The sequence below is a fragment of the Athalia rosae genome, chromosome 1, assembly GCF_917208135.1.
Source record: "Athalia rosae chromosome 1, iyAthRosa1.1, whole genome shotgun sequence".
NCBI lineage: Eukaryota > Metazoa > Arthropoda > Insecta > Hymenoptera > Athaliidae > Athalia > Athalia rosae.
Window position 1 is genome coordinate 17,561,868 of NC_064026.1, and position 24,554 is coordinate 17,586,421.

Below are 24,554 nucleotides of genomic sequence, written 5' to 3' on the forward strand. Positions count from 1 at the left end.
TTCGTCAAATTCGCGATCTTCATCGTTATCGTAATTTTGCTTAGTTTCACAATTTTCATTCATCTTACGATTTTTAGTAATTGTCTCATTTTCAACGTGTTCGTAATTCTTGTCGATTTCATCATATTTGTGATGCCGAGAAATCATCAATTTTTCGATTTTCATGGTCCCCGTCATTTCTGTTTTTCCACAATTCTCATCGTTCTTGACATTTTAGTTCATATGGACCATTTCCGTGAGTTTCACGATTCCCACAAATCCCGCTTTTGCCGTCAAATTTGCAGTTTTCATTGTTTTTGTGATTTTCGTCGATTTCATCATTTTTGTCAATTTCACGATTCTTGTAGTTCCCGTAATTTCCGGCTATTCCACAATTTCCGTCAATTTTGCGATTACCATCGTTATCGTAATTTTGGTGAGTTTTACAATTCTCATCAAACTCACAATATCTGGTAATTACCTAATTTTCATCGTGTCCGTCATTTTTGTCGATTTCATCATCTCCGTCGATGTCAAGAATTCATTGATTTCGCGATTCTTATGGTCTCCATCATTTCCGGTTATGTCACTTTTTTTATCCATCTTGTCATTCTTATCCATTGTACCAATTTCGTCAGTTCCACGATCCCCACCAATTTCACTTTTTCCGTCGAATTCGCAGTTCTCATCGTTTTTGTAATTTTCGTCGATTTTATTATTTCTGTCAATTCCACGATTCTTCGAGTTTCCGTTATTTTCGGCTTCTCCACCATTTTCGTCAATTTTGCGATCTTCATCGTTATCGTGATTCCGCTCAGTTTCACATTTTTTATTAATCTCACGATTCTTGGTAATTGCGCGATTTTCACCGTGTTCGTCATCCTTGTCGATTGCATCATTCCGTCGATGTCAAAAATTCATCAATTTCGCGATTCCTATGGTCTCCATTATTTTCGGTGTTTTGAGAATCAGTCTCCTCAAGAAGAGCGCCATCCACAACTGTCGCTCTGTGCGAACCTGCCACGCTCAACTGCGACCGTTGGGGACTCACCTTATTGCCGTCTTCTCCGGCAACCATGCTCACTTGCTCATATTTTTGCTAACGAGACACGTGTTGCTCGATGGATTTCTCAATCAAGTGCTCCTTTGCTTGTGAGCCTTTATTCAGTGTGCTAATGTGATTAATACAATCATTTAGTGCTCAATTGAATGAATACAATTCAGAAACTCTCATTTACACAGTTATACTTCTCGCGAATCTCATAATATAACGAACTTTCACAGACTCTCACACAAACACTCAACCACTCATCCACACGACTAAAGACTGATTACCTGACTGAATTTATAATAAACGTTAGTTATTGCACGGTGTTCAGCGTTCTTCTCATTTGCTCATTTCCTCAACATTTGGTCCTTCGAGCCGAATAGGACACCTGCAATCTCTTATCCGGAAAACTCAGTGTAATACTAGTGTCGTGCGGTATATCTATGACTCTCTCGCACTCGTGTTCTGTACGGCATATCTCCAACTCTCTCGCGCTCGTATGCTGTGCGGTATAGCGCTGTCTCTCTCACACTCGTGATGTACGGTAAATAGTGTCGTCTCGCTCGCGCTCGTGCCATACTGACTCAAGCAGACTTCTCACCTCTCTGCGAACAATTGTGACTCGCACGCGTATTGTAGCCTCTCGTGTTTGTGTGCAGTTCAGTGACACTCAACTCAGGGAGTAGTCAATTTACAAGTGACAGCTCACACAGCACGCCGCAATGCCTCTCATGCACGATAATGCATCAGGCAAGGGTTCGATTGACGGCTCACGACCGCCGACTCAAAATCCTTCAGCTGGCGACCTTGATGTCCCTGAGCCGCCTCAAGGCCCCAGCACTCGAAGCAGCTCACCCACGATCCTCAGCGGCGAATTATTCCTCCGCGTGCACGCTCAAAACGAGATCATCGAGTCAATGGAAAAACTGCTCACTCAAGCCTCAGAGCCTGCCGACGACGTGATTCTGACGGAGGTCACTGTGATGCTCGATCAACTCGAAGAGCTGCATCAGGCATTCCGAACAGAGCACTCATGGCTCGTCTCCCATTGGCCGCCTGCTCACCTAGACCACGCATACTTTGCTCGCAAGGTCAGCAGCACGGAAACTAGGCTGATGCTAAAGACCAAGCGGCTGCTCGGTCGTCTCCAAGAGCAACTCACCGCGCCTGCTCAATCTGCCGACTCGTCCGGGACTGGCTCCCGCCCACGCCCGCGTCTGCCCGAATTGACGGTACCTACGTCCAGCGGGGATTATCGGAAATGGCCGGAATTTAAGGCCATGTTCCTCTCAGTTATAGAGAATCGCTCAGACGTTACTGACCTGGAGAAGTTTCAGTACTTAAAGGGTGCTATACAGGGTGACGCTTCGGAGCTCATTGCCAACCTCTCACCTCACCCTGCATCGTACAATGCAGCGTGGCTACTCCTCGACGCTAGATTCGAGAACAAAAGGCTCATCATTAAAACTCATCTCGATCGGCTACTCGCTCTCAAACCGATGCCAAAGCGTCAGGCCAGCTCGCTTACCAAGATGGTAAGCATCATCAATGAGACCACCCAATCGCTCAGAACACTCACGTCAGAAAGTAACAACGACTGTCTGTTGGTGGCTCTCATTAGTGGACTGCTTGACCGAGACACCCGTGAGAGATGGGAGACCTCTCTTACATCCACTGACGAGTTTCCGACGCTCAGCCAACTCACAGCGTTTCTAATGGCGCGTGCGCGTACCTTGGGAAAAATAGATGAAACGCCGACGCCTGTTCAATCAAGCGCTGCGAAGGGAGCCCTACCTAAGCGTGCTAGCCCACACCAGGCGTCTCAGCAGCCTCAAGACCGCTCATCACCAGCACCTACGAAGACAACTCAGCAGACGACTCAGCGTCGATCACTATATCCGTTTGACTGTTGCGGTCAGGATCATTTCATCGTGATGTGCCCGAAGCTGCGAGACTACTCACTGACGCAACGTGTAAAATTGGTCAAGGAGCGTAGGTTGTGCTGCAATTGCCTAGGTAGGCACAATGCACGCAAGTGCAACAGCTCTCGGCATTGCAAAACATGCAACGACACTCATCACACCATGTTACATGGCGCAGACCTTTCAAGCATGTTCAACACACCAACCGAGCGCACCCAGTCATCTCAAGATGCGCAAAAGGAGCCAACTTCAGACGTCAAATCATGGACGGCATGAAGTGCAGGATCGATCGTCAGTAACCACGATCACACTCCTGCGCGCTCACTCACGAATTTCAGCCATCTCACCCTGCTGGCAACAGCCATCACCACAGCCTTCTCAACGACCTCATCACATCAGGTTCGAGTCCGCATCGATCCTGGCTCAGAAGTTTCGTTTATCTCGGAAAAGCTCACCAGACAGCTCAGCCTTTAGCGAAGGCACTTAACATTGGACATCTATGGTGTTGGCGGAAAACGGGCTTCACAAACCAAGGGTGTCGTGACGCTCACCCTTCACTCAAGATACAGACCACTCTCAGTCAACATCTCGGCTCACGTCCTAAAGACAGTCACGACCATCATGCCAACCAGCGCGATATCTCAAGAGCTCGAATGGCCTCATCTCAAGAGGTTAAACCTGGCTGACCCAGAGTTCCTCACTCCGAGGGCCATAGACGTGATCATAGGAGCAGATTTCTACGAGCAGCTCATCAAACCTAACATCATCAGGCACTCACCCGAAACTCCTATCGCTCAATTGCCTATCTTTGGCTGGCTAGTCATCGGCCCGGTTCATACACCGGTCACAATTGTCAGAACAACACACCATGGCGTCTCACAGGCATCAAACTCATCATTGCAAGAGTTGCTGACAAGGTTCTGGGTTCAAGAAGAACCCCCGAGCTCATCTGACTCTCGACTCACCCCAGAAGAACAGGAGTGTGAACGCCACTTCAGCACGACCCATTCAAGGGACTCAACAGGCCGTTACATCGTCAGAATACCGCTCAAGATGTCTTCAGCAGCCTTAGGAGACTCACAACACACGGCACATCAGTGCTTGTTACGAATTCTCAAACGTCTTGGCAGAGATGCTCAGTACTGCGAACTGTACACTCAGTTCATGCAGGAGTATGAAAGGGCTAAGCATATGATCAAGCTCGACGACAGCTCAGCAAGCAGAAGACCTCACTATTATCTGCCACATCATGGAGTGCTCAAGCCAGACAGCTCGACCACAAAACTCAGAGTGGTTTCCAATGGCTCAAGCGCCAGCTCCACCGGCTACTCTGTCAATGATCTCATGCACGCTGGTCCGAATCTGATGCTCAATATCTTCGATTTGCTCATCAGGATCCGCCGACGCAAGTTCTTGTTCGCCACAGACATCACAAAAATGTATCGGCAAATCAAGATACACCCAGATGATTAAGATCTTCAGCGGATACTGTGGGTAGACGAGCAGGAAGAGGAATCTCACTACCACCTCACGACAGTCACGTACGGAACCAAAGTAGCTCCGTTCTCAGCTGTAAGGACGCTGCTTCAGCTTGCTGAGGACGAAGGCTCAAGGTACCCCCTCGCTGTGGAACCGATCACTCACGGTCGATACGTTGACGACATCTTCGGAGGGTCAGATACGGTGGACGAGCTCACTCAAACAGCTCGACAACTCATACAACTCTGCCATGCGGGCGGATTTCCGCTAGCCATATGGCACTCTACGTCAAGGCAGCTGCTGGAAGAAGTTTCATCAGAACTCGGTCACACATCAGACATCTCATTCGACGACTGTAACGCAAAAATCCTGGGCATAAGATGGTCACTACAGCAAGACACGTTCAACTTCTCAACCATCTCATCAACTCACTCTGCTAGATTCTCGAAACGCCTCATCTTATCAGAAGTAGCACAACTCTTTGATCCATTAGGCTTCACCGCACCAGTTGTAATCAGAGCCAAAATGTTCCTTCAGGCACTGTGGTTACACAAGCTCAACTGGGATGACCCGCTCCCAGAACAACTCATAACTCAATGGCTCAGCATCAGACAAGATCTCACTAGTCTGGCCAGACTCTCCATCCCAAGGTGGTTCAACACGCTCTCTGACTCAGCTGTTGAACTGCATGGATTCTCTGATGCTTCGCAGTTTGCAATAGCAGCCGTTGTGTATCTCGTCGCCCACTCACCGTCCACAGGCGCCAACGTTTCGCTCATCTGCTCACGAACGAAAGTCTCACCTCTCAAACGCCTAACCATTCCGCGGTTAGAACTCACGGCAGCGCTGCTACTTTCCACGCTAATGAACCATGTTTCTGCTACTCTAAACATAAACATAACCAACACTCATTCGTGGACGGACTTTCAAGTAACACTCACATGGATCAAGGCTCATCCCTCGAGGTGGAAGGATTATGTACGTAACCGGGTTACAAAAATCCAAGAACTCACCGAGAGAGCTCATTGAAGGCATGTACCAGGCACCTCAAATCCAGCTGACTGTGCTTCGCGTGGTATAACCACAGATCAGCTCGAAGAACACTCTCTATGGTGGACGGGACCACCATGGATGACTCAACCAGAGGCCTCATGGCCCACTCAAGCCGACCTGGCTCCTGATGATACATGTGCACAAGAAGCTCGTGCAACAGTTACACTGCACGCAGTGCGAACTTCTCCGGAATATCATTGGGATCTCATCCGCAAGTTTTCATCGCTCAACACGCTGCTCAGAATCACCTCTCTATGCAGTAATCTCATCAAAAAGCTCTCAAGAAAACGAAACTCACCAGCAGCTTCCATCTCATCAAATGATATGGAAGATTCACGACTCTTCTGGATTAAAGCTACGCAGTCGGCCTACTTCCAAGAAGAACTCGCCCAACTCAACTGGCATTCTCAACTGCCAAACTCACACCCACTCAGCCGACTCACAGCATTCATCGACAAGGATGGTGTGCTCAGAGTGGGTGGCCGTCTCAAAAAATCAGAACTCTCGTACGAGACGAAGCATCCAGCGATTCTCCCTCGCACCTCAAGACTCTCAAAACTCATCATCGCTCACGCTCATAAACAGACGATGCATGGTGGTACCCAAACAACGCTGGCACTCATCAGACAGCTCCACTGGATCATCGGCGGTAGAGCTCCAGTCAAGTCATACGTGCTCAGGTGTGTGGTGTGTGCTCGACAAAGGGGGATCCGTGCTCAGCAATTGATGGGCCAACTACCTCGGGCTCAAGTCACACCGTCACGTCCTTCCTCGCACACTGGTATTGACTACGCCGGACCACTCACCATCAAAACCTGGAGAGGTAGGGGTTCAAGAACTCACAAGCGCTGGATCTGCGTATTCGTTTATCTCACAACCTCGGCTACTCATCTCGAGGTGGTCCCAGACTACACAACCGAAGGGTTCATCGCAACCTACAGACGATTCACCTCAAGAAGAGGCATTCCTTCAACACTCTACCCTGATTGTGGGACCAACTTCCTGGGTGCCGAGGCACAACTCAAGCAGTGCTTCGCAGAAAGCTCATCAGGGCACCAGAAAATTGCCTCGCTGCTCTCACAGGACAAGACTCAGTGGCTTTTTAACCCACCTGCAGCCCCTCACATGGGTGGTAAATGGAAAGTAGTTGTAAGGTCCCTCAAGTTCCATATCAAGAGAACTGTTGGAGACACATTGCTCACCTACGAAGAAACTGCTACGCTCCTCACTCAAATAGAGGCGATCCTGAACTCAAGACCCCTCGAACCAGTCAGCGATGACCCTGAAGACACTCAAGTGCTCATCCCGGGGCACTTTCTCATAGGAACTGCACTCAACGCAGTCCCCGAGCCTTCTCTTCTGGACGTCTCCACGAATCGACTGTCTCGCTGGCAGTTCATTCAGCAGAGAATGCAACAGTTCTGGCACACATGGTCAACTCAGTACTTGCAGCGCTTGCAAGCAATTTCCAAGTGGCACCACCCTCATAATAACATACAAGTAGGCTCTCTAGTCCTTATCACTGATGAGCGTTTGCCTCCAGGAAAGTGGCTAATGGCCAGGGTGCTCAAACTGTTGCCAGGAGACGATGGACTCACCCGAGTGGTATCCCTGAGGACAGCAACCACCACTCTCACTCGACCGATCCCCAAGCTCGCCAAGCTGCCTGTGACTCAACCACAAAAGGCACAACTCATCATCAACAAAATGCTGATGGCGGGCGAAAATGTTTGAGAATCAGTCTCCTCAAGAAGAGCGCCATCTACAACTGTCGCTTTATGCGAACCTGCCACGCTCAACTGCGACCGTTGGGGACTCACCTTATTGCCGTCTTCTCCGGCATCCATGCTTACTTGCTCATAGTTTTGCCAACGAGACACGTGTTGCTCCTTGTAATTCTCAATCAAGTGCTCTCTTTGCTTCTAAGCCTTTATTTAGTGAACTCATGTGATTAATACAATCGCTTAGCGCTCAATTGAATTGATACAATTCAGAAACTCTCATCTACGCAGTTATACTCCTTTCAAATCTCACAATATGACGAACTTTTACAGACTCTCACACAAACACTCAACCACTCACATCAGCCACACGACTAGAGACTTACTGAATTTATAATGAACGTAAGTTATTGCAAGGTGTTCAGCTTTCTTCTGATTTGCTCATTTCCTCAAAACTGTAATTTCCAGCTATCTCACAATTTTCGTTGATTTCGCGATCCCCATCGTTTTTGTTATTCTGTTTTGTTCCACAATTTCTATTATTCTCACATGTTTGCTAATCGCCTGATTTCTATCGTGTTCGTCCTTTTTGTCGAATCCATTATGGGTGTCGATGCCGAAAATTCATCAACTCCGCGATTTTCATGGTCTCCGTCATTTCCGGTCATTTCACTGATTTCATTTTTTTTGTCATTCTTGTTCATTAAACCATTTCCGTCAGACCTACGATCCTCAACAATTTCACTTTTTCCGTCAGATTCGCAGTTCTCGTGGTCTTCGTATTTTCCGTCGATTTCATCATTTTTGTCAAATCTAGGAAATTTCCAGTTTTCGTGATTCCCGGCTATTTCACAATTTTCGTCAATTCTGCGATTCCCATCGATATCGTGATTTCGCTGAGTTTCACAATTTTCATTAATCTTCCAATGATCGGTAATTGCCTGATTTTCATCGTGATCGTCATTTTTTTGATTTCATCATCTTTGTCGATGACGGAAATTCAATAATTCTGCGATTTTCTGGTCTCCGTCATTTCCGGGTATTGAACTATTTTCATACTTCTTTTTATTCCCACTTATTGTACCATTCTAGTCAGTTTCACGATCCTCACTATTTCAACTTTCTTCGTCGAATGCGCAAACTTCATTGTTTTTGTCATTTCCGTCGATTCCAACGTTTTTTTTTATATTTTACAATTTTTCTGAATTCCGTAATCTTTGGCAATTTCACAATTTTTGCCAATTTCAAAATCTCAATCGTTTTCGTGAATCCGCTCAATCTCACAATTTCCATCGATCTCACGATTCTTTGTAATTGCATGATTTTTATCGTGTTCGTCATTCCTCTTAATTTCATCATCTTCGTCGGTTCCGAGAATTCATCAATTCCGCAATTTTCATGGTCTTCGTCATTTCCGGTTATCTGACTATTCTTATTTTTGTTGTCATTCTCATGATTTGTACTATTCCCGTCAGTTTTACGATTCCCACCAATTTCACTTTTTCCGTCGAATTCGCAGATTACATTGTTCCTGTCATTTCCGTCGATTTCATCATTAATTTCAATTTTACGATTTTTCTAAATCTCGTAATCTGAAGCAATTTCACAATTTTCGTCAATTTCGGAATCTCCATTGTTATCGTGATTCCGCTCAGTTCCACAATTTCCATCAATCTTACGATTTTTTGTAATCGCCCGATTTTCATCGTGTTCGTCATTCCTCTTAATTTCATCATTTTTGTCGATGCCGAAAATCCATCAGTCTCGCGATTTTCATGGTTACTGTCATTTCCGGCCATCACACAATTCTTGTTGATTCCACGATCCCCATCGTTATCATCATTTGGCTCTGTTGGACAATTTCTATCAATCTTACGATGTTTGGTAATTGCTTGATATTTATCGTGCTCGTCATTTTTGTCGATTCCATCATGGCTGTCAATGCCGAGAATTCGTCGATTCCGCGATTCTCATGGTCTCCGTCATTTCCAGTCATTTCACTTTTTCCATTTCTTTCTTCATTCTCATTTATCGTACCACTTTCGTCAGTTTCACGATTTCCAACAATTTTTCTTCTTCCGCCACATTCGCAGTTCTCATGGTTCTCGTTCTTCTCGTCGATTTTATCATTTCTGTCGAATCGAGAATTTTTCGAGTTATGGTGATTCCCAGCTATTTAGCAATTTTTGTCAATTCTGCAATTTCCTGCGATATCGTAATTTTGCTGAGTTCCAGAATTTTTATTATTCTTACGATTTTTGGTATTTGCCTGATTTCGATCGTGTTCGTAATTCTTGTCGATTTCATGATCTTTGTTGATGCCGAAAATTTGTCAATTTCGCGATTTTCATGGTCTTTGTCATTTCTGGTTATTCGAATATTTCATTCTTTGTCGTCATTCCCATTCATTGTACTATTCCTGTCAGTTTCACGATCTCCACAAATTTTACTTCTCTTGTCAAATTCGCAGATTCCATTGCATTTGTCATTTCCGTCGATTTCATCATTTTTTCCGATTTCACAATTTTCTCAAATTCCGTCATTTTTTAAGATTTCACAATTTTCAATGATCTTGCGATCTCTCTCGTTATTTTCGTCAATTTCATCATTTTTGTCAAATCAAGGATTTCCCCAGTTTTCGTGTTTCCCGGCTATTTCACAAGTTTTGTCATTTTTGCTATTCCTATCGATATCGTAATTTTGCTGTGTTTCACAATTTTCATCAATCTTTCGATTTTTGGTGATTGCCTGATGTTCATCGTGTTTTTCATTCTTCTTTCTTTCAACATCTTTGTCGATGCCGAAAATTCATCAATTCCGGAATTTTCATGGTCTCCGTCATTCCCGGCAAATTAACAATTTCCGTTAATTTTGCGATTCCCATCGTCATCGTAATTTTGCTCGGTTCCACAATTTTCATCAATTCTCCGATTTTTGGTAATTGCCTGATTTTTATCGTGTTCGTCATTTTTGTCGATTTTATCATAGGTGTCGAAGCCAAAAATTCAGCAATTTTGCGATTTATATAGTCTCCTTCATTTCCGGTTATTTCACCATTTTCATTTTTTTTGTCATTCTCATTCATCGTACTATTCCCGTCCGTTTGACAATTCTTGACAATTTCACTTTTCTCGTCAAATTCGCAGTTCCCATGGTTTTCGTATTTTTCGTCGCTTTTATCATTTTTGTCAAACCTGGGATTTTTCCAGATTTTGTGATTTTAAGCGAGTCCACAATTTTCGTCAATTCTGCAATCCCCATCGATATCGTGATTCTGCTAAGTTTCACAATTTACATCATTTCTACGATTTTTGGTAATTGCCTAATTTCTATTGTGTTCGTCATTTTTGTCGATTTCATTATCATGGTCGATGCCGAAAATTCGTCAATTTTGCGATTTTCATGGTCTTCGACATTTCCGGTGGTTCGACTACTTTAATCTTTGTCGTCATTCTCAGTCATTGTACTATTTCCTTCAGTTTTACGATCCCCACCAATTCTGCTTTTTCCGTCAAATTTGCAGGTTTCATTGCAATTGTCATTCCCGTCAATTTTATCATTCTTTTCGATTTCTCAATTTTTCTGAACTCCGTTATTTCCGAAGATTTGATAATTTTCGATGATTATTGTCGTTTTTGTCATTTTTGTCGATTTCATCGAGGGTGTCGATGCCAAAAATTCATCGATTCCGCGATTTTCATGGTCTCCGCCATTTCCGGTCATTTTAGTATTTTCATTATTTTCGTCATTCTCATTTATCGTACCATTTCCGTCAGTTTTGAGATCTCCAACAATTTTACTTTTCCCGTCACATTCGCAGTTCTCATGGTTCACGTTTTTTTCGTCAATCTCATCATTTTTTTCAAATCTAGGAATTTTCCAGTTTCCGTGATTTTCGGCTATTTCACAATCCTCGTCGATTTCGCGGATCCTATCGATGTCGTTATTTTGCTGTGTTTAACAATTTTTATCGATTCGATAATTTCCGGTAATTGCCTGTTTTTCATCGTGTTCCTCATTCCTCTTAATTTCAACTACTTTGTCGATGCCGAAATTTCATCAATTCTGCGAATTTCATGATCTTCGTCATTCCCGGAAATTCGACAATTTCTGTTGATCTTGCGATCCCCATCGTCATCGTTATTTTGCTCGGTTTCACAATCTCCATCGAACTCACGATTTTTGGTAATTGCCTGATTTCAATCGTGTTCGTCATTCTTGTCGATTTCATCATCTTTGTCGATGCCGGGAATTCATCAATTTCGCGATTTCCATGGTATCCGTCATTTTCTGTCATCTCGCTATTTTCATTTTTGTTGCCATTCTCATTTATTATACCATTCACGTCAGTTTTACGATTTTCAACAATTTCACTTCTCTCGTCAGATTCGCAGTTCTCATGGTTTTTGTATTTTTCGTCGATTTCATCATTTTCGTCAATTCTAGGATTTTCCCAGTTTTCGTGATTTTCAGCATTTCTACAATTTTCGACAATTTCGCGTGGCCTATCGATAGTGTCATTTCGCTGAGTTCCACAATTTTCGATTATCTCACGATTTCCGGAAATTGTCTGATTTTCATCATGTTTATCATTCTTGTGAATTTCATCATCGTTGTCGATGTCGAGAATTCATCGATTTCGCGATTTTCATGATCAGTGTCATTTCCGGTTATCTCACTATTTTTATTCTTCTTCCTATTTCCATTTATTGAACTTCTTTCGTCAGTTTCACGATTTCCACAAATTTCATTTTTCTTTTCGAATTCGCAGTTCTTATTGTTTTTTCAATTTTCGTCGATCTGATCATATCTGTTGATTTGATAATTTCTCCAGTTCCCGTCATATCCGGCTTTTTTACGATTTTTGTTGATCTTGCGATCCCCATCGTTATCGTTACTTCGCTTAGTTTTACAATTTCTGGTAATTGCGCGATTTCCACCGTGTTCGTCATTTTCGTAGATTTCATTATCTTTGTCGATTCCGAGATTCCATCAATTTCGCGATTCTCATGGTCTCAGTCATTTCCGGTTATTTCACTATTTTTATTTTTTTTGTCATTCTTATATATCGTACCATTCCCGTCAGTTTGACGATTCCTGAAAATTTCACTTTTCTCGTCAAATTCGCAGTTCCCATAGTTTTCGTATAACTCGGCGATTTCATCATTTTTGTCAAATCTAGGATTTTTTCAGTTTTTGTGATTCCGAGCAATTTCCGTCAATTCTGCAATCCGCATCAATATCGTAATTTTGCTGAGTTTCACAATTTTCATTAATTTTTCCGATTTTTCGTATTCGCCTGATTTTTATCGTATTCGTTATTCTTTCAGATTTCATCATCTTTGTCGATGCCGAAAATTCGTCAATTTCGCGATTTTCATGGTCTGAGTCATTTCCGGTTATTAGACTATTTCAATCTTTCTCGTCATTCTTATTCAATGTACTATTCCCGTCAGTCCCACGATCCCCACCGATTCTTCTTCTCTCGTTAAATTCGCAGATTTAATTGTATTTGTCATTTCCGTCGATTTCATCATTTTTCTCAATTCTACAATTTTTCTAAATTCTGTAATTTCCGAAGATTTTAAAATTTTTGATGATTATTGTCGTTCTTGTCATTTTCGTCGATTTCATCAAGGGTGTCGATGCTGAAAATTCATCGATTCCGCGATTTTCATGGTCTCCGTCATTTCCGGTCATTTTAGTATTTTCATTTTTTTTGTCATCCTCATTTATCGTACCATTTCCGTCAGTTTTGGGATCTCCAACAATTTTGCTTTTTCCGTCACATTCGCAGTTCTCATGGTTCACGTTTTTTTCGTCAATCTCATCATTTTTTCCAAATCTAGGAATTTTCCAGTTTTCGTGATTTTCGGCTATTTCACAATCCTCGTCGATTCTGCGGATCCCATCGATTTCGTTATTTTGCTGTGTTCAACAATTTTCATTAATTTGACGATTTTCGGTAATTGCCTGTTTTTCATCGTGTTTCTCATTCCTCTTAATTTCAACTACTTTGTCGATGCCGGAATTTCATCAATTCCGCGATTTTCATAGTCTCCGTCATTTCCGGTCATTTCACTATTTTTTTTTTCGTCATCCTTATTCACCGTATCATTTCTGTTAGTTTTACGATTCCCGGAAATGTTACTTTTTCCGTAACATTCGCAGTTTTCATGGTTTTCGTTTTTCTCGTCAATTTTATCATTTCTGTCAAATCAAGAATTCTGCCAGTTTTTGTGATTCCAAGCTAGTCTACAATTTTCTTCAATTCTGCAAATACCATTGATATGGTAGTTTTGCTCGGTTTCACAATTTTCATCATTCTTACGATTTTCAGTGATTGCCTCATTTCCATCGTGTTCGTCATTCTCGTCGATTCTATCATCTCTTTTAATGCCGAAAATTCGTCAAATTCGCGATTTTCATGGTCTTTGTCATTTCCGGTTATTCGAATATTTCAATCTTTGTCGTCATTCTCATTCATTGTACTTTTTTCGTCAGTTTTACGATCCTTACTAATTCCACTTCTTGCGTCATATTCGCGGATTTTATTGTATTCGTCATTTTCGTCGATTTTATCATTTTTTCCAAATTGACGATTTTTTTGAATTCCATAATTTTCAAAGTTTTCTCAATTTTTAATGATTTTGCAATCTCTATCGTGATCGTCATTCTGCTCAGTTCTACAATTTCCATCAATCTTACGATTTTTAGTCATTTCCCGATTTTCATCGTGTTTCTCATTTCTCTTAATTTCATGATCTTTGTCGATGCCGAGAATTCATCAATTCCGCGATTTTCATGGTCTCCGTCATTTCCGGCCATTTTACGATTTTCGTTGATTCTGCGATCTCTATCGCCATCGTGATTTTGCTCGGTTTCACAATTTTCATCGATGTCACGATTTTTGGTAATTGCCTGATTTTCAACGTCTTCGTCAATTTTGTCGATTTCATCATAGGTGTCGAAGCCGAGAATTTATTAATTTTGCGATTTTTATGGTCTTCGTCATATCCGGTTATTTGACTATTTCAATCCTTGTCGTCGTTCTCATTTCTTGTATTATTCCCGTCAGTTTCACGATTCCCACCAATTCTACTTTTTTCGTCGAATTCGCAGATTCCATTGTATTTGTCATTTCCGTCGATTCCATCATTTCCTTCAATTTTACAATTTTTCTAAATTCCGTAATTTTCCAAGATTCCACAATTTTCGATGATTTTGCGATATCTATCGTTATGATGATCCTGCTCAGTTCTACAATTTCTATCAATCTCACGATTTTTGGGAATTGCCTGATGGCCATCGTGTTCGTCATTCTCGTCGATTTCATCATCTTTGGCGATGCTGAAAATTCGTCAATTTTGCGAAATTCATGGTTTTCGTCATTTCCGGTTATTTGACTATTTCAATCTTTGTCGTCATTTTCATTTATTGTACTATTTTCGTCAGTTTCACGATCCCTACTGATTTGACTTTTTTCGTTCAATTCGCAAATTTCATTGTATTCGTCATTTCCGTCTATTTCATTATTCTTTCTAATTTCACAACTTTTTCAAATTCCGTAATTTCCGAAGATTTCAAAATTTTCGATGATTTTGCGATCTCTATCCTCATTGTGATTCCGCTCTGTTCCACAATCTCCATCAATCTTACAATTTTTCGTAATTGCCTGATCTTTATCGAGTTCGTCATTTCTCTCGATTTCATCATCATCATCGATGCCGAGATTCCATAAATTTCGCGATTCTCATGGTCTCCGTCATTTCCGGTTATTTCACTATTTTCATTTTTTTTGTCTATCTTATATATCGTACCATTCTCGTCAGTTTCACGATTCCTGAAAATTTCACTTTTCTCGTCAAATTCGCAGTTTCCATGGTTTTCGTATAACTCGGCGATTTCATCATTTTTGTCAAATCTGGGATTTTTTCAGTTTTCGCGATTCCGAGCAATTTTCGTCAATTCTGCAATCCGCATCAATATCGTAATTTTGCTGAGTTTCACAATTTTCATCAATTTTTCCGATTTTTAGTCATTTCCCGATTTTCATCGTGTTTCTCATTTCTCTTAATTTCATGATCTTTGTCGATGCCGAGAATTCATCAATTCCGCGATTTTCATGGTCTCCGTCATTTCCGGCCATTTTACGATTTTCGTTGATTCTACGATCTCTATCGCCATCGTGATTTTGCTCGGTTTCACAATTTCCATCGATGTCACGATTTTTGGTAATTGCCTGATTTTTATCGTCTTCGTCAATTTTGTCGATTTCATCATAGGTGTCGAAGCCGAGAATTTATTAATTTTGCGATTTTTATGGTCTTCGTCATTTCCGGTTATTCGACTATTTCAATCCTTGTCGTCGTTCTCATTTATTGTATTATTCCCGTCAGTTTCACGATTCCCACCAATTCTACTTTTTTCGTCGAATTCGCAGATTCCATTGTATTTGTCATTTCCGTCGATTCCATCATTTCCTTCAATTTTACAATTTTTCTAAATTCCGTAATTTTCCAAGATTCCACAATTTTCGATGATTTTGCGATATCTATCGTTATGATGATCCTGCTCAGTTCTACAATTTCTATCAATCTCACGATTTTTGGGAATTGCCTAATGGCCATCGTGTTCGTCATTCTCGTCAATTTCATCATCTTTGGCGATGCCGAAAATTCGTCAATTTCGCGATTTTCATGGTTTTCGTCATTTCCGGTTATTTGACTATTTCAATCTTTGTCGTCATTTTCATTCATTGTACTATTTCCGTCAGTTTTACGATCCCTACCATTTCACCTTTTCCGTTCAATTCGCAAATTATATTGTATTCGTCATTTCCGTCTATTTCATTATTTTTTCTAATTACACAACTTTTTCAAATTCCGTAATTTCCGATGATTTCACAATTTTCGATGATTTTGCGATCTCGATCGTTATTGTGATCCTGCTCTGTTCCACAATCTCCATCAATCTTACAATTTTTCGTAATTGCCTGATTTAAATCGTGTTCGTCATTTCTCTCGATTTCATCATCATTGTCTATAACGAGAATTCATCAATTTCACGATTTCCATGGTGACTGTCATTTCCTGCTATCTGGCAATTTTTGCTGATTTCACGATCTCCATCGATATCATCATTTTGCTTTGTTTGACAATTTCTATCAAACTCACGATTTTTGGTAATTGCTTGATTTTAATCGTGTTCGTCATTTTTGTCGATTTTATCTTGGGTTTCGATGCCGAGAATTCATCGATTACGCGATTTTCATGGTCTTCGTCATTTCTGGTCATATCACTATTTTCATTTTTTCTGTCAGTCTCATTGATTGTATCATTTTCGTCGGTTTTCAAATTCCCAACAATTTTACTCTTTCCGTCACATTCGCAGTACTTATGGTTCTCGTTTTCTTCGTTAATTTCACCATTTTTGTCGAATCAACGATTTCTCCAGTTTTCGTGATTCCCCGCTATTTCACAATTTTTGTCAATTCTGCTCTTCCCATCGATATCGTAAGTTTGCTGTGTTTCTCAATTTTCATCAATTATACGATATTTGGTCATTGCCTGATTTTCATCGTGCTCGTCATCCAACTTCATTCCAACGACTGATTTTTATCGTGTTTGTCATTTTCGTCGATTTCGTCATAGGTGTCGAAGCCGAGAATTTCTCAATTTAGCGATTTTCATAGTTTCCGTCATTTTCGGTCATTTCGCTATCTTCATTTTTTTCGTCATTCTCTTCCATTGTTCCATTCACGTCAGTTTTACGATTTCCAGTAATTACACTCTTCTCGTGGGATTCGCAGTTCTCATGGTTTTTGTATTTTTCGTCGATTTCATCATTTTTATTAATTCTAGGATTTTTCCAGTTTTCGTGGTTTTCAGTTTTCCTACAATTTCCGTCAATTTGGCGATTTTTATCGATATTGTAATTTTGCTGAGTCTCACAATTTTCGATTATCTTACGATCTTTGGTAATTGCCTGATTTCCATCGTGTTCATCATTCTTGTCGAATTCATCATCCTTGTCGATGCCGGGAATTCATCAATTTCGCGATTTCCATGGTATCCGTCATTTTCTGTCATCTCGCTATTTTCATTTTTGTTGCCATTCTCATTTATCATATCATTTACGTCAGTTTTACGATTTTCAACAATTTCACTTTTCTCGTCAGATTCGCAGTTCTCATGGTTTTTGTATTTTTCGTCGATTTCATCATTTTTGTCAATTCTAGGATTTTCCCAGTTTTCGTGATTCTCAGCTCTCCTACAATCCTCGTCAATTTCGCGATGCCTATCGATAGTGTCATTTCGCTAACTTTCACAATTTTCGATTATCTCACGATTTCTGGTAATTCCGCGATTTTCATCGTGATTGTAATTTCGCTCAGTTTCACAATTTTCATCAGTCTCACGATTTTCGGACATTGCCCGATTTTCATCGTGTCCGTAATACCTCATAATTTCATCATCTTCGTCGATGCCGAGAATTCATCAATTTCGCGATTTTCATAGTCACTGTCCTTTTCGGTTATCTCACAATTCTCGTTGATCTCGCGATTTTTATCGTTATCGTCATTTCGCTTCGTTCCTCAATTGCTATCAATCTCACGATTCTCAGTAATTGCCTGATTTTTATCGTGATCGTCATTTTCGTCGGATCCATCATCTTTGTTGATGCCGAAAATTCATCATTTCCGCGATTTTCATGGTCTCCGTCGCTCCTGGTCATTTCACTTTCTCTGATTTTTCTTGTCATTCCGATTAATTGATCTATTTCTGTCAGTTTCACGATCCTTATCAATTTTACTTTTTCCGTCAGATTCGCGATTTTTATTGTTTTCATGATTTCCGTCGGATTTATTATTCCTGTCGGTTCTACGATTCTTGTGGTTTTCTCAATTTCCGGCTAGTCCACAATTTCTGTTGATTTCGCGATTCCCATCAATATCGTTATTTTGCTTCGTTTCACAATTTTCATGAATCTGACGATTTCTGGTGATTGCATGATATTTATTGTTTTTGTCATTTTTGTCGATTTCATCATGAGTGTCGATGCCGAGGATTCATCAATTCCGCGATTTTCATGGTCTCTGTCATTTCCGGTTATTACACTATTTTTTTTTTTTTTTCCATTCTTATTCATTGGACCATTCCCGTTAGTTCTACAATTCCCAACAATGCCATTTTTTCCGTCAAATCCGCAGTTTTCGTGGTCTTCGTATTTTTTGTCGATTTCATCATTTTTGTCAATTCTAGTATTCAATTTTTCTCATTTTCGTAATTTCCAGCTTTCCCACATTTTCCGTCCAATTTGCGATCCCTATCGATATTGTCATTTTGCTGAGTTTCACAATTTTTGATTATCTCACGATTTTTGGAAATTGCCTGATTCCCATCCTGTTCGTCATTCTTGTCGATTTTATCATCTGTGTCGATGCCGAAAATTTATCAATTTTGCAATTTTCATGGTCTCTGTCATCTTTGGTTATTTGCCTTTTTTTTTTTCGTCATTTTCATCCGTTGTACCTTCTCTGCTAGTTTCACGATCCTCACTATTTTCACTTTTTCCGTCAAATTCGCATTTCTCATCGTTTCTATAATTTCTGTCGAAGTTATCATGTCCGTCAATCTTATGATTTCTCGAGTTCCCGTCATTTTCGGCTATTTCACAATTTTCTCCAATTTTGCGATCCCCATCGTTATCGTAATTCTGCTTCAGTTCACAATTTTCATGAATCTGACGATTTCAGGTGATTGCGTGATTTTTATTGTGTTCGTCATTTTTGTCGATTTCATCATAGGTGTCGATGCCGAAAATTCATCAATTCCGCGATTTTCATGGTCTCTGTCATTTCCGGTTATTACACTATTTTTTTTTTTTTTTTCCATTCTCATTCATTGTACCATTTCCGTTAGTTTTACGATCCCCCCTCATTCCACTTTTTCCGTCGAATTCGCAGTACTTATTGTTTTTTCAATTTTCGTCGATTTGATCCTATCTGTCAATTTGATAATTTCTCTAGTTTCCGTCATATCCGGCTATTCCACATTTTTTGTTAATCTTGCGATCACCATAGTTATCGTTACTTCGCTTAGTTTCACGATTTTTGGCAATCGCGCGATTTTTACCGTGTTCGTCATTCTTGTAGATTTCAATATCGTTGTCGATTCCGAGATTCCATAAATTTCGCGATTCTCATGGTCTCCGTCATTTCCGGTTATATCACTATTTCTTTTTCTTCCCGTCGTTCTCATTCATTGTACCATTTTCGTCAGTTTCACGATCCCCACCAATTCCACTCTTTCCGTCGAATTCGCAGTTCTCATTGTTTTTGTAATTTCCGTCGATTTCATCATTCGTGTCGATTCGACGTTTTTTGTAGTTCTCGATATTCCCGGCTATTCCACAATTTTCGTTAATTTTGCGATCATCATCGTTATCGTGATTTTGCTTAAATTCTTGATTTTCATCAATCTTTCGATTTCTGGTAATTGCCTTACTTTCATCGTGTTCGTCATTTCTATCAATTTCATCATCTTTGTCGATGCCGAGAATTCATCAATTCTGCAATTTTCATGGTCTCTGTCATTTTTAGTTATTTCTTTTTCTCCATTTTTCTCGTCATTTTCTTCCGTTGTACCATTTCCGTTAGTTTCACGATCCCTACTAATTTTACTTTTTCCGTCAAATTCGCATTTCTCATTGTTTTTGTAATTCCTGTCGAATTCATCATATCTGTCAATCCTATGATTTCTCGAGTTTTCGTCATTTTTGGCTATTTTACATTTTTTGTTAATTTTGCGTTTCCTATCGTTATCGTTACTTCGCTTAGTTTCACGATTAACATCAATCTTAAGATATTTCATAATTGCCTGAATTTCATCGTGTATGTCATTTTTGTCAAATCCATCTTTTTTGTTGATGCCGAAATTTCATTAATTCCGCGATTTCCATAGTTGCCATCATTTCCGTTTATTTTCCCATTTTCATTTTCTATGTCGTTATCATTCAATTAACTGCTTCCGTCAGTTCTACGTCTCTACTCATCCCACTATTTCCGTCGATCTTGCAGTCGTCATTGTTTCTGTCGTTTTTAGCGATTTGATCATCTTCTTTGATGCCGAAAATCTATTAAATTCCGCGATTATCAAAGGTCTCCGTCATCTCCGTTCATTCCACCATTTCCATCTTTTACCGACACATATGTCGGAAGAAATTCTTCGGAGTTGTGTGACGTTCCAGTGGAGTCTCCTGCAGTTACGTCGCAGTGTTTGTCTGTGATGTGGTATGAGCAGTGGCATTCCGAAACTGTCGAAGTAGAGTTTATGACCGGAGAGACTGACGTAGAACGCCACCCAGAGGCTACCTCCTCTCGTGTGATCATCGGTGTTTGCAACGATGGTTGTTGGTGCTGTCCACACAAGAGGGACTTGATCCGCGGCGAAAACCCCGCGAGTTCCGCTTTGAAGCGCCGGCAGTGCATTCAGAATTTGAATAGTGTTCATCTTCGGTATCGGAGACGATCATACTACCGAATGTGTCTATCACCGTGGCGTACGTAGGTTCTTCGTCGACTGATACAAGGGTAGAACCGCTGGGCGCTCTGTCGTCCACCGGGGATTTGGGTGAATTTCATGCGTAAGACTAATGCTCGGATACCATTGACAAGGGAGAGTCTCTGGTGAAAGACCTTATTGTCTTATTATTTTGCAAGTACGCTTTGTGGCAGTCTCCGGTGATACGCCTCGAATTCATCCGATTCTTCAATCTGATCACGTTGTTGAGAGCACACGCGTATCATTCCTTTTTTCAAGCACCTTGAGAAAAGCAATATTCTTTGCTCCGATCCAATTCAGCGAACACGGGGCAGTCGACGTCTTCCAAGTTCATGATTTCCCGCGAAGTGATGTCCTGTAGATATTTGGCTTTTTCCCGACCGCGTGTGGTGATACGATAGGCATGGCGTGCGATTTCTCGTGAATTGGTAGCAAGTTGATGCAGCTTTATGTCTCCTTCGAACCAATTAATCCCGTGATGATAACAGGTCACGTAATTGTTGACGGCACGCTCCTCCCCCGATAGATCGGTAAACGGGTAGAGCGGTAGTACGAGCCAATGAGCAAAGTATGGATTCTTGAGTGCCACTAATGCCACTTCTTTCGGCAAGAATCGTCCGTAAACATCCTTGGAGTCTTGGATATCTACGATAAAATCCATCAAGGTGAAGATGTTGTCGAGACGGTGAGGAGCACTTGACTGTTTTTCTCGAATACGAAACTACCCTTTCAATGTCGTCGAGCCCCACCTCCTACTGAGCTTCTGTTCGGACGTGGTCTCAACACGTGTCGCTCCGTCTGTTTTCTGTCAGCGTTCGGGCTAACCGCCGAAATTTGTGAATCCATTGCTGATGAAGATGTTGTCGAGACAGTGAGATGCACTCGACCGTTTCTTCCGAATACAAAACTGCCCTTTTCCAAAGTCGTCGAGCCGTACCTCTCACTGTGCTTCTGTTTGGGCATGGTCCCGACACGTGTCGCCTCGTCTGTGTTATGTCAGCGTTCGGGCTCACTGCCGAAATCTGTGACAACCTGACGCGATGCCTCAACTTCAATAATATTATCGAATTCCGCGTACACGATACAGTTAATAGTTGCTTGGAGTGCATCGTCGAAGCGTAATTTAATCCTGAGTGTTTCGTGTTTAATGAGTGACCAGTAAGACGAACAGTTGGCCGCAAGATCAGGCGTTAGGTCAGATACTGTGAGACAATTTCTCATTTCGTAGTGTGGTCGTCCGATACCGCAGCCGTCGTTGAGAAAATGTACTCCGGTCCCAAAGAATGAAGTGTGATACGTGTCGACGTATACGCCGTTCTTTCCAAAGCTCGGTTGCAAAGCTTTCGAGGGTATTCGAATGCCGTCGACGTACAACGATGGATAATTCAGCATGAAATTTTGAAAGTTGAGGGGATTCCGTTGTCTGTCACCGTTGAAAGCCTTGTTGCTGACTAGCCCCAAAATGACGCGTTTCGGTAGTTGTCCGAGTATGACGTTGTCCAGCGTCTCAGCCTGCACGCCGGCATGAATGGTGAAGGCTTTGACTTTAACTCGGGTAACCGGATATTTTGCCGTACCCTTGGCTAGAGTTCTTGCATGAGCCAGCAATATACCTGTGCTGATTTTCACCCGGCGCACGAGTAAAGATGCTTCTAGAATATGTAGAGTATGCAGCGCTTCAGTTTCCATAAGGCAGAAGCTATCTCTCGAGCGTACAAGGCGTACTCGTAGTTCCACACCGTTCAGTAAAAACTTTTTCTGATTAAAGACGTCGCATTGGAGATGTCCGATCAAATCTACGACGCGTCCGTTTCGCATAATTTCGTTGCGTTTGATGAAACCGTTCATAAAGGGTACGTCGTTTCCACGCGGTTCGCAAATATCTGTTTTGCCGTTCTTGTTATCGTACCACAGTCCAGCCGTAAGATGCGATTGTTTAGCGTTCGGTGCGTAATTCAGCAGCGTCTCTATGTAGGCGCGGTAGGCGTAAGAGTTGTTAGCTGGTGATACCGGTTCTTGATTGAAAAATATATCCACTTGATTGAACATTGAGTGAAGTAAGTCATTTATAGGAGTCACCCATGGTGTAGTAGAAGCGTCCTTGCTCGCCGATGCGGTTGTTTTCTTTTTTGTTCGGCGTAATTGTACGCGTAGGCTCAGCATAGTGTGGGCAAGGTCGATGTACTCGTCACCGTGCCCCGGTACAGCGAATTCGATCGAAAAGTCATCGGTTAGGGACGAAACCAGCTTATAGTGTATCCATTGTCCGCTTTCGATCGAGGTTTGTGTCGGAGGTACAGAGAATAAATCCAATTCGGATTCCGTGCACTCACTCGAGCGCGCGTGTAGAAAAGCCATCGTACGGATATAGTGCGACAAATCACGCTGGTCCAAATATGTCCCTCACGGTTCGTTTTTTGGAGTGTTTCTCTCGCTTTCGATTCTTACCTGACGTGGTACAGGACGTCTTCTTCTTCTTCTTCTTGCTCTCCCTAATATTCAAATTCCTCTTTCGCCTGGTAACCTTTCGCGCTGCGACGAGACGATTAACGCTGGCGACCAACGACTGTCTCCTTGGTCCTGTGAGCGCCCCTTCATACCCAGAGCCCTGCGTAAGATTGGTAAGTTTTTTTTGGACCTTTTTCTGCAAATTACGCCCCGATCCATCGGCCCGTGATTTGACGGCTTCTTTGAAGGGTACGTCGCTCTCCATATCAGCCATGACCGTACATCCCTGCTTGCAAGGCCTCCTTCCCAACGGCCTTTGCTCGACTCTTCAGTAAAATCGATTCAGTAAATCCAATAAAACCCATAATCGAATGGAATGGATTTTGCAGTGTGATCTTCCATATTGATCCCTATGGTGCGGCAGTTCAAGTAAAACAGCGGTAGGTAGTGTGACTGCGCGAGAATTCTCGCATCAGATTCGCTGCGTATTCAGTGTTGTTCTCTGCAGGCGTGTACGACTCGTAGAAGCGAAGCGTGTACATCACTGATTATACGGGGCTCGACGAGATCGCAGTAGACAAACATTCGACACGACAGGATGTTTGGCTGAAGGAAATCTGAGGATACATCCTGACTGGAAACCGAGTAGAAATCTTGTGAAAATGTTAGTGGATAATGAATTTCCGCGAGTCCCACCTCCTCTTCGCCACTTAGCACGATCGCGCGTGGTAACTGCGTGATGTAGCAGCAGGAGTGATTGTGCAGGAAAAAGGGGACTGAGCTATTACTCGGAAGTGTGATGTAAAAGTGGTCCTTTGCCATCGCACTGGCGTGTCTTGCGAGGTTCCGCGTCAACGTACGCAGAACGAATGACTGCGACGACACCGTTGATCCAGTCTTTTATCTTTGTTTTTCTTCAATTTTTGAGGGCATCGCCATCAGGGTCTCTTCCCTTGATACGCTGAAGCTCAGGTTCGTAGAAAGTACTGTCAATTTCTTCGCCGGAGAGATCCTTTCATACATAGACAATCGGTGCGCAAGCGAGTACTCGGCGAATTTTGAACAATTCTTCGCTTCAGTTTGCCTCGTGGCCTTTCTGAAAAGTTCCTTTGGTTTTGCTGATTCACACGATATCGTTTTCGCGAAATTGGGGTCTGCCGATACGACGTGCTGGATACCGCTTCTGCATGTAAGCCCGCGCTTTTGCAGCGTTCTCTAGCGTCACCTCGGCAGGGGACATACCGATGCTCGAGTGACGTGTCTCGTTGTACGCTTGAACGATAAGTGGTGAAACGTCTACGTAGCGCTGACTATTTTTATGCGTCAAATAACGCCAGAG

At 42.0% G+C, this 24,554-nt stretch overlaps 2 protein-coding genes across 2 annotated transcripts; one reads left to right on the forward strand and one right to left on the reverse strand.

Annotated features, from left to right (window-relative positions):
- Positions 1–1,749: 1,749 nt before the first annotated feature.
- LOC105691000 lies at positions 1,750–7,215 on the forward strand. Its single transcript, XM_048652906.1, has 5 exons — positions 1,750–3,219; positions 3,288–3,428; positions 3,484–4,354; positions 4,448–5,410; positions 5,516–7,215. Exons 1-5 carry the CDS (start codon positions 1,750–1,752, stop codon positions 7,213–7,215), a joined length of 5,145 nt encoding a protein of 1,714 aa, XP_048508863.1.
- A 14,548-nt stretch (positions 7,216–21,763) lies between these two features.
- LOC125500363 (uncharacterized protein F54H12.2-like) lies at positions 21,764–23,125 on the reverse strand. The gene has a single exon (XM_048653128.1). It carries the CDS (start codon positions 23,123–23,125, stop codon positions 21,764–21,766), a length of 1,362 nt encoding a protein of 453 aa, XP_048509085.1.
- Between the last annotated feature and the right edge of the window lie 1,429 nt (positions 23,126–24,554).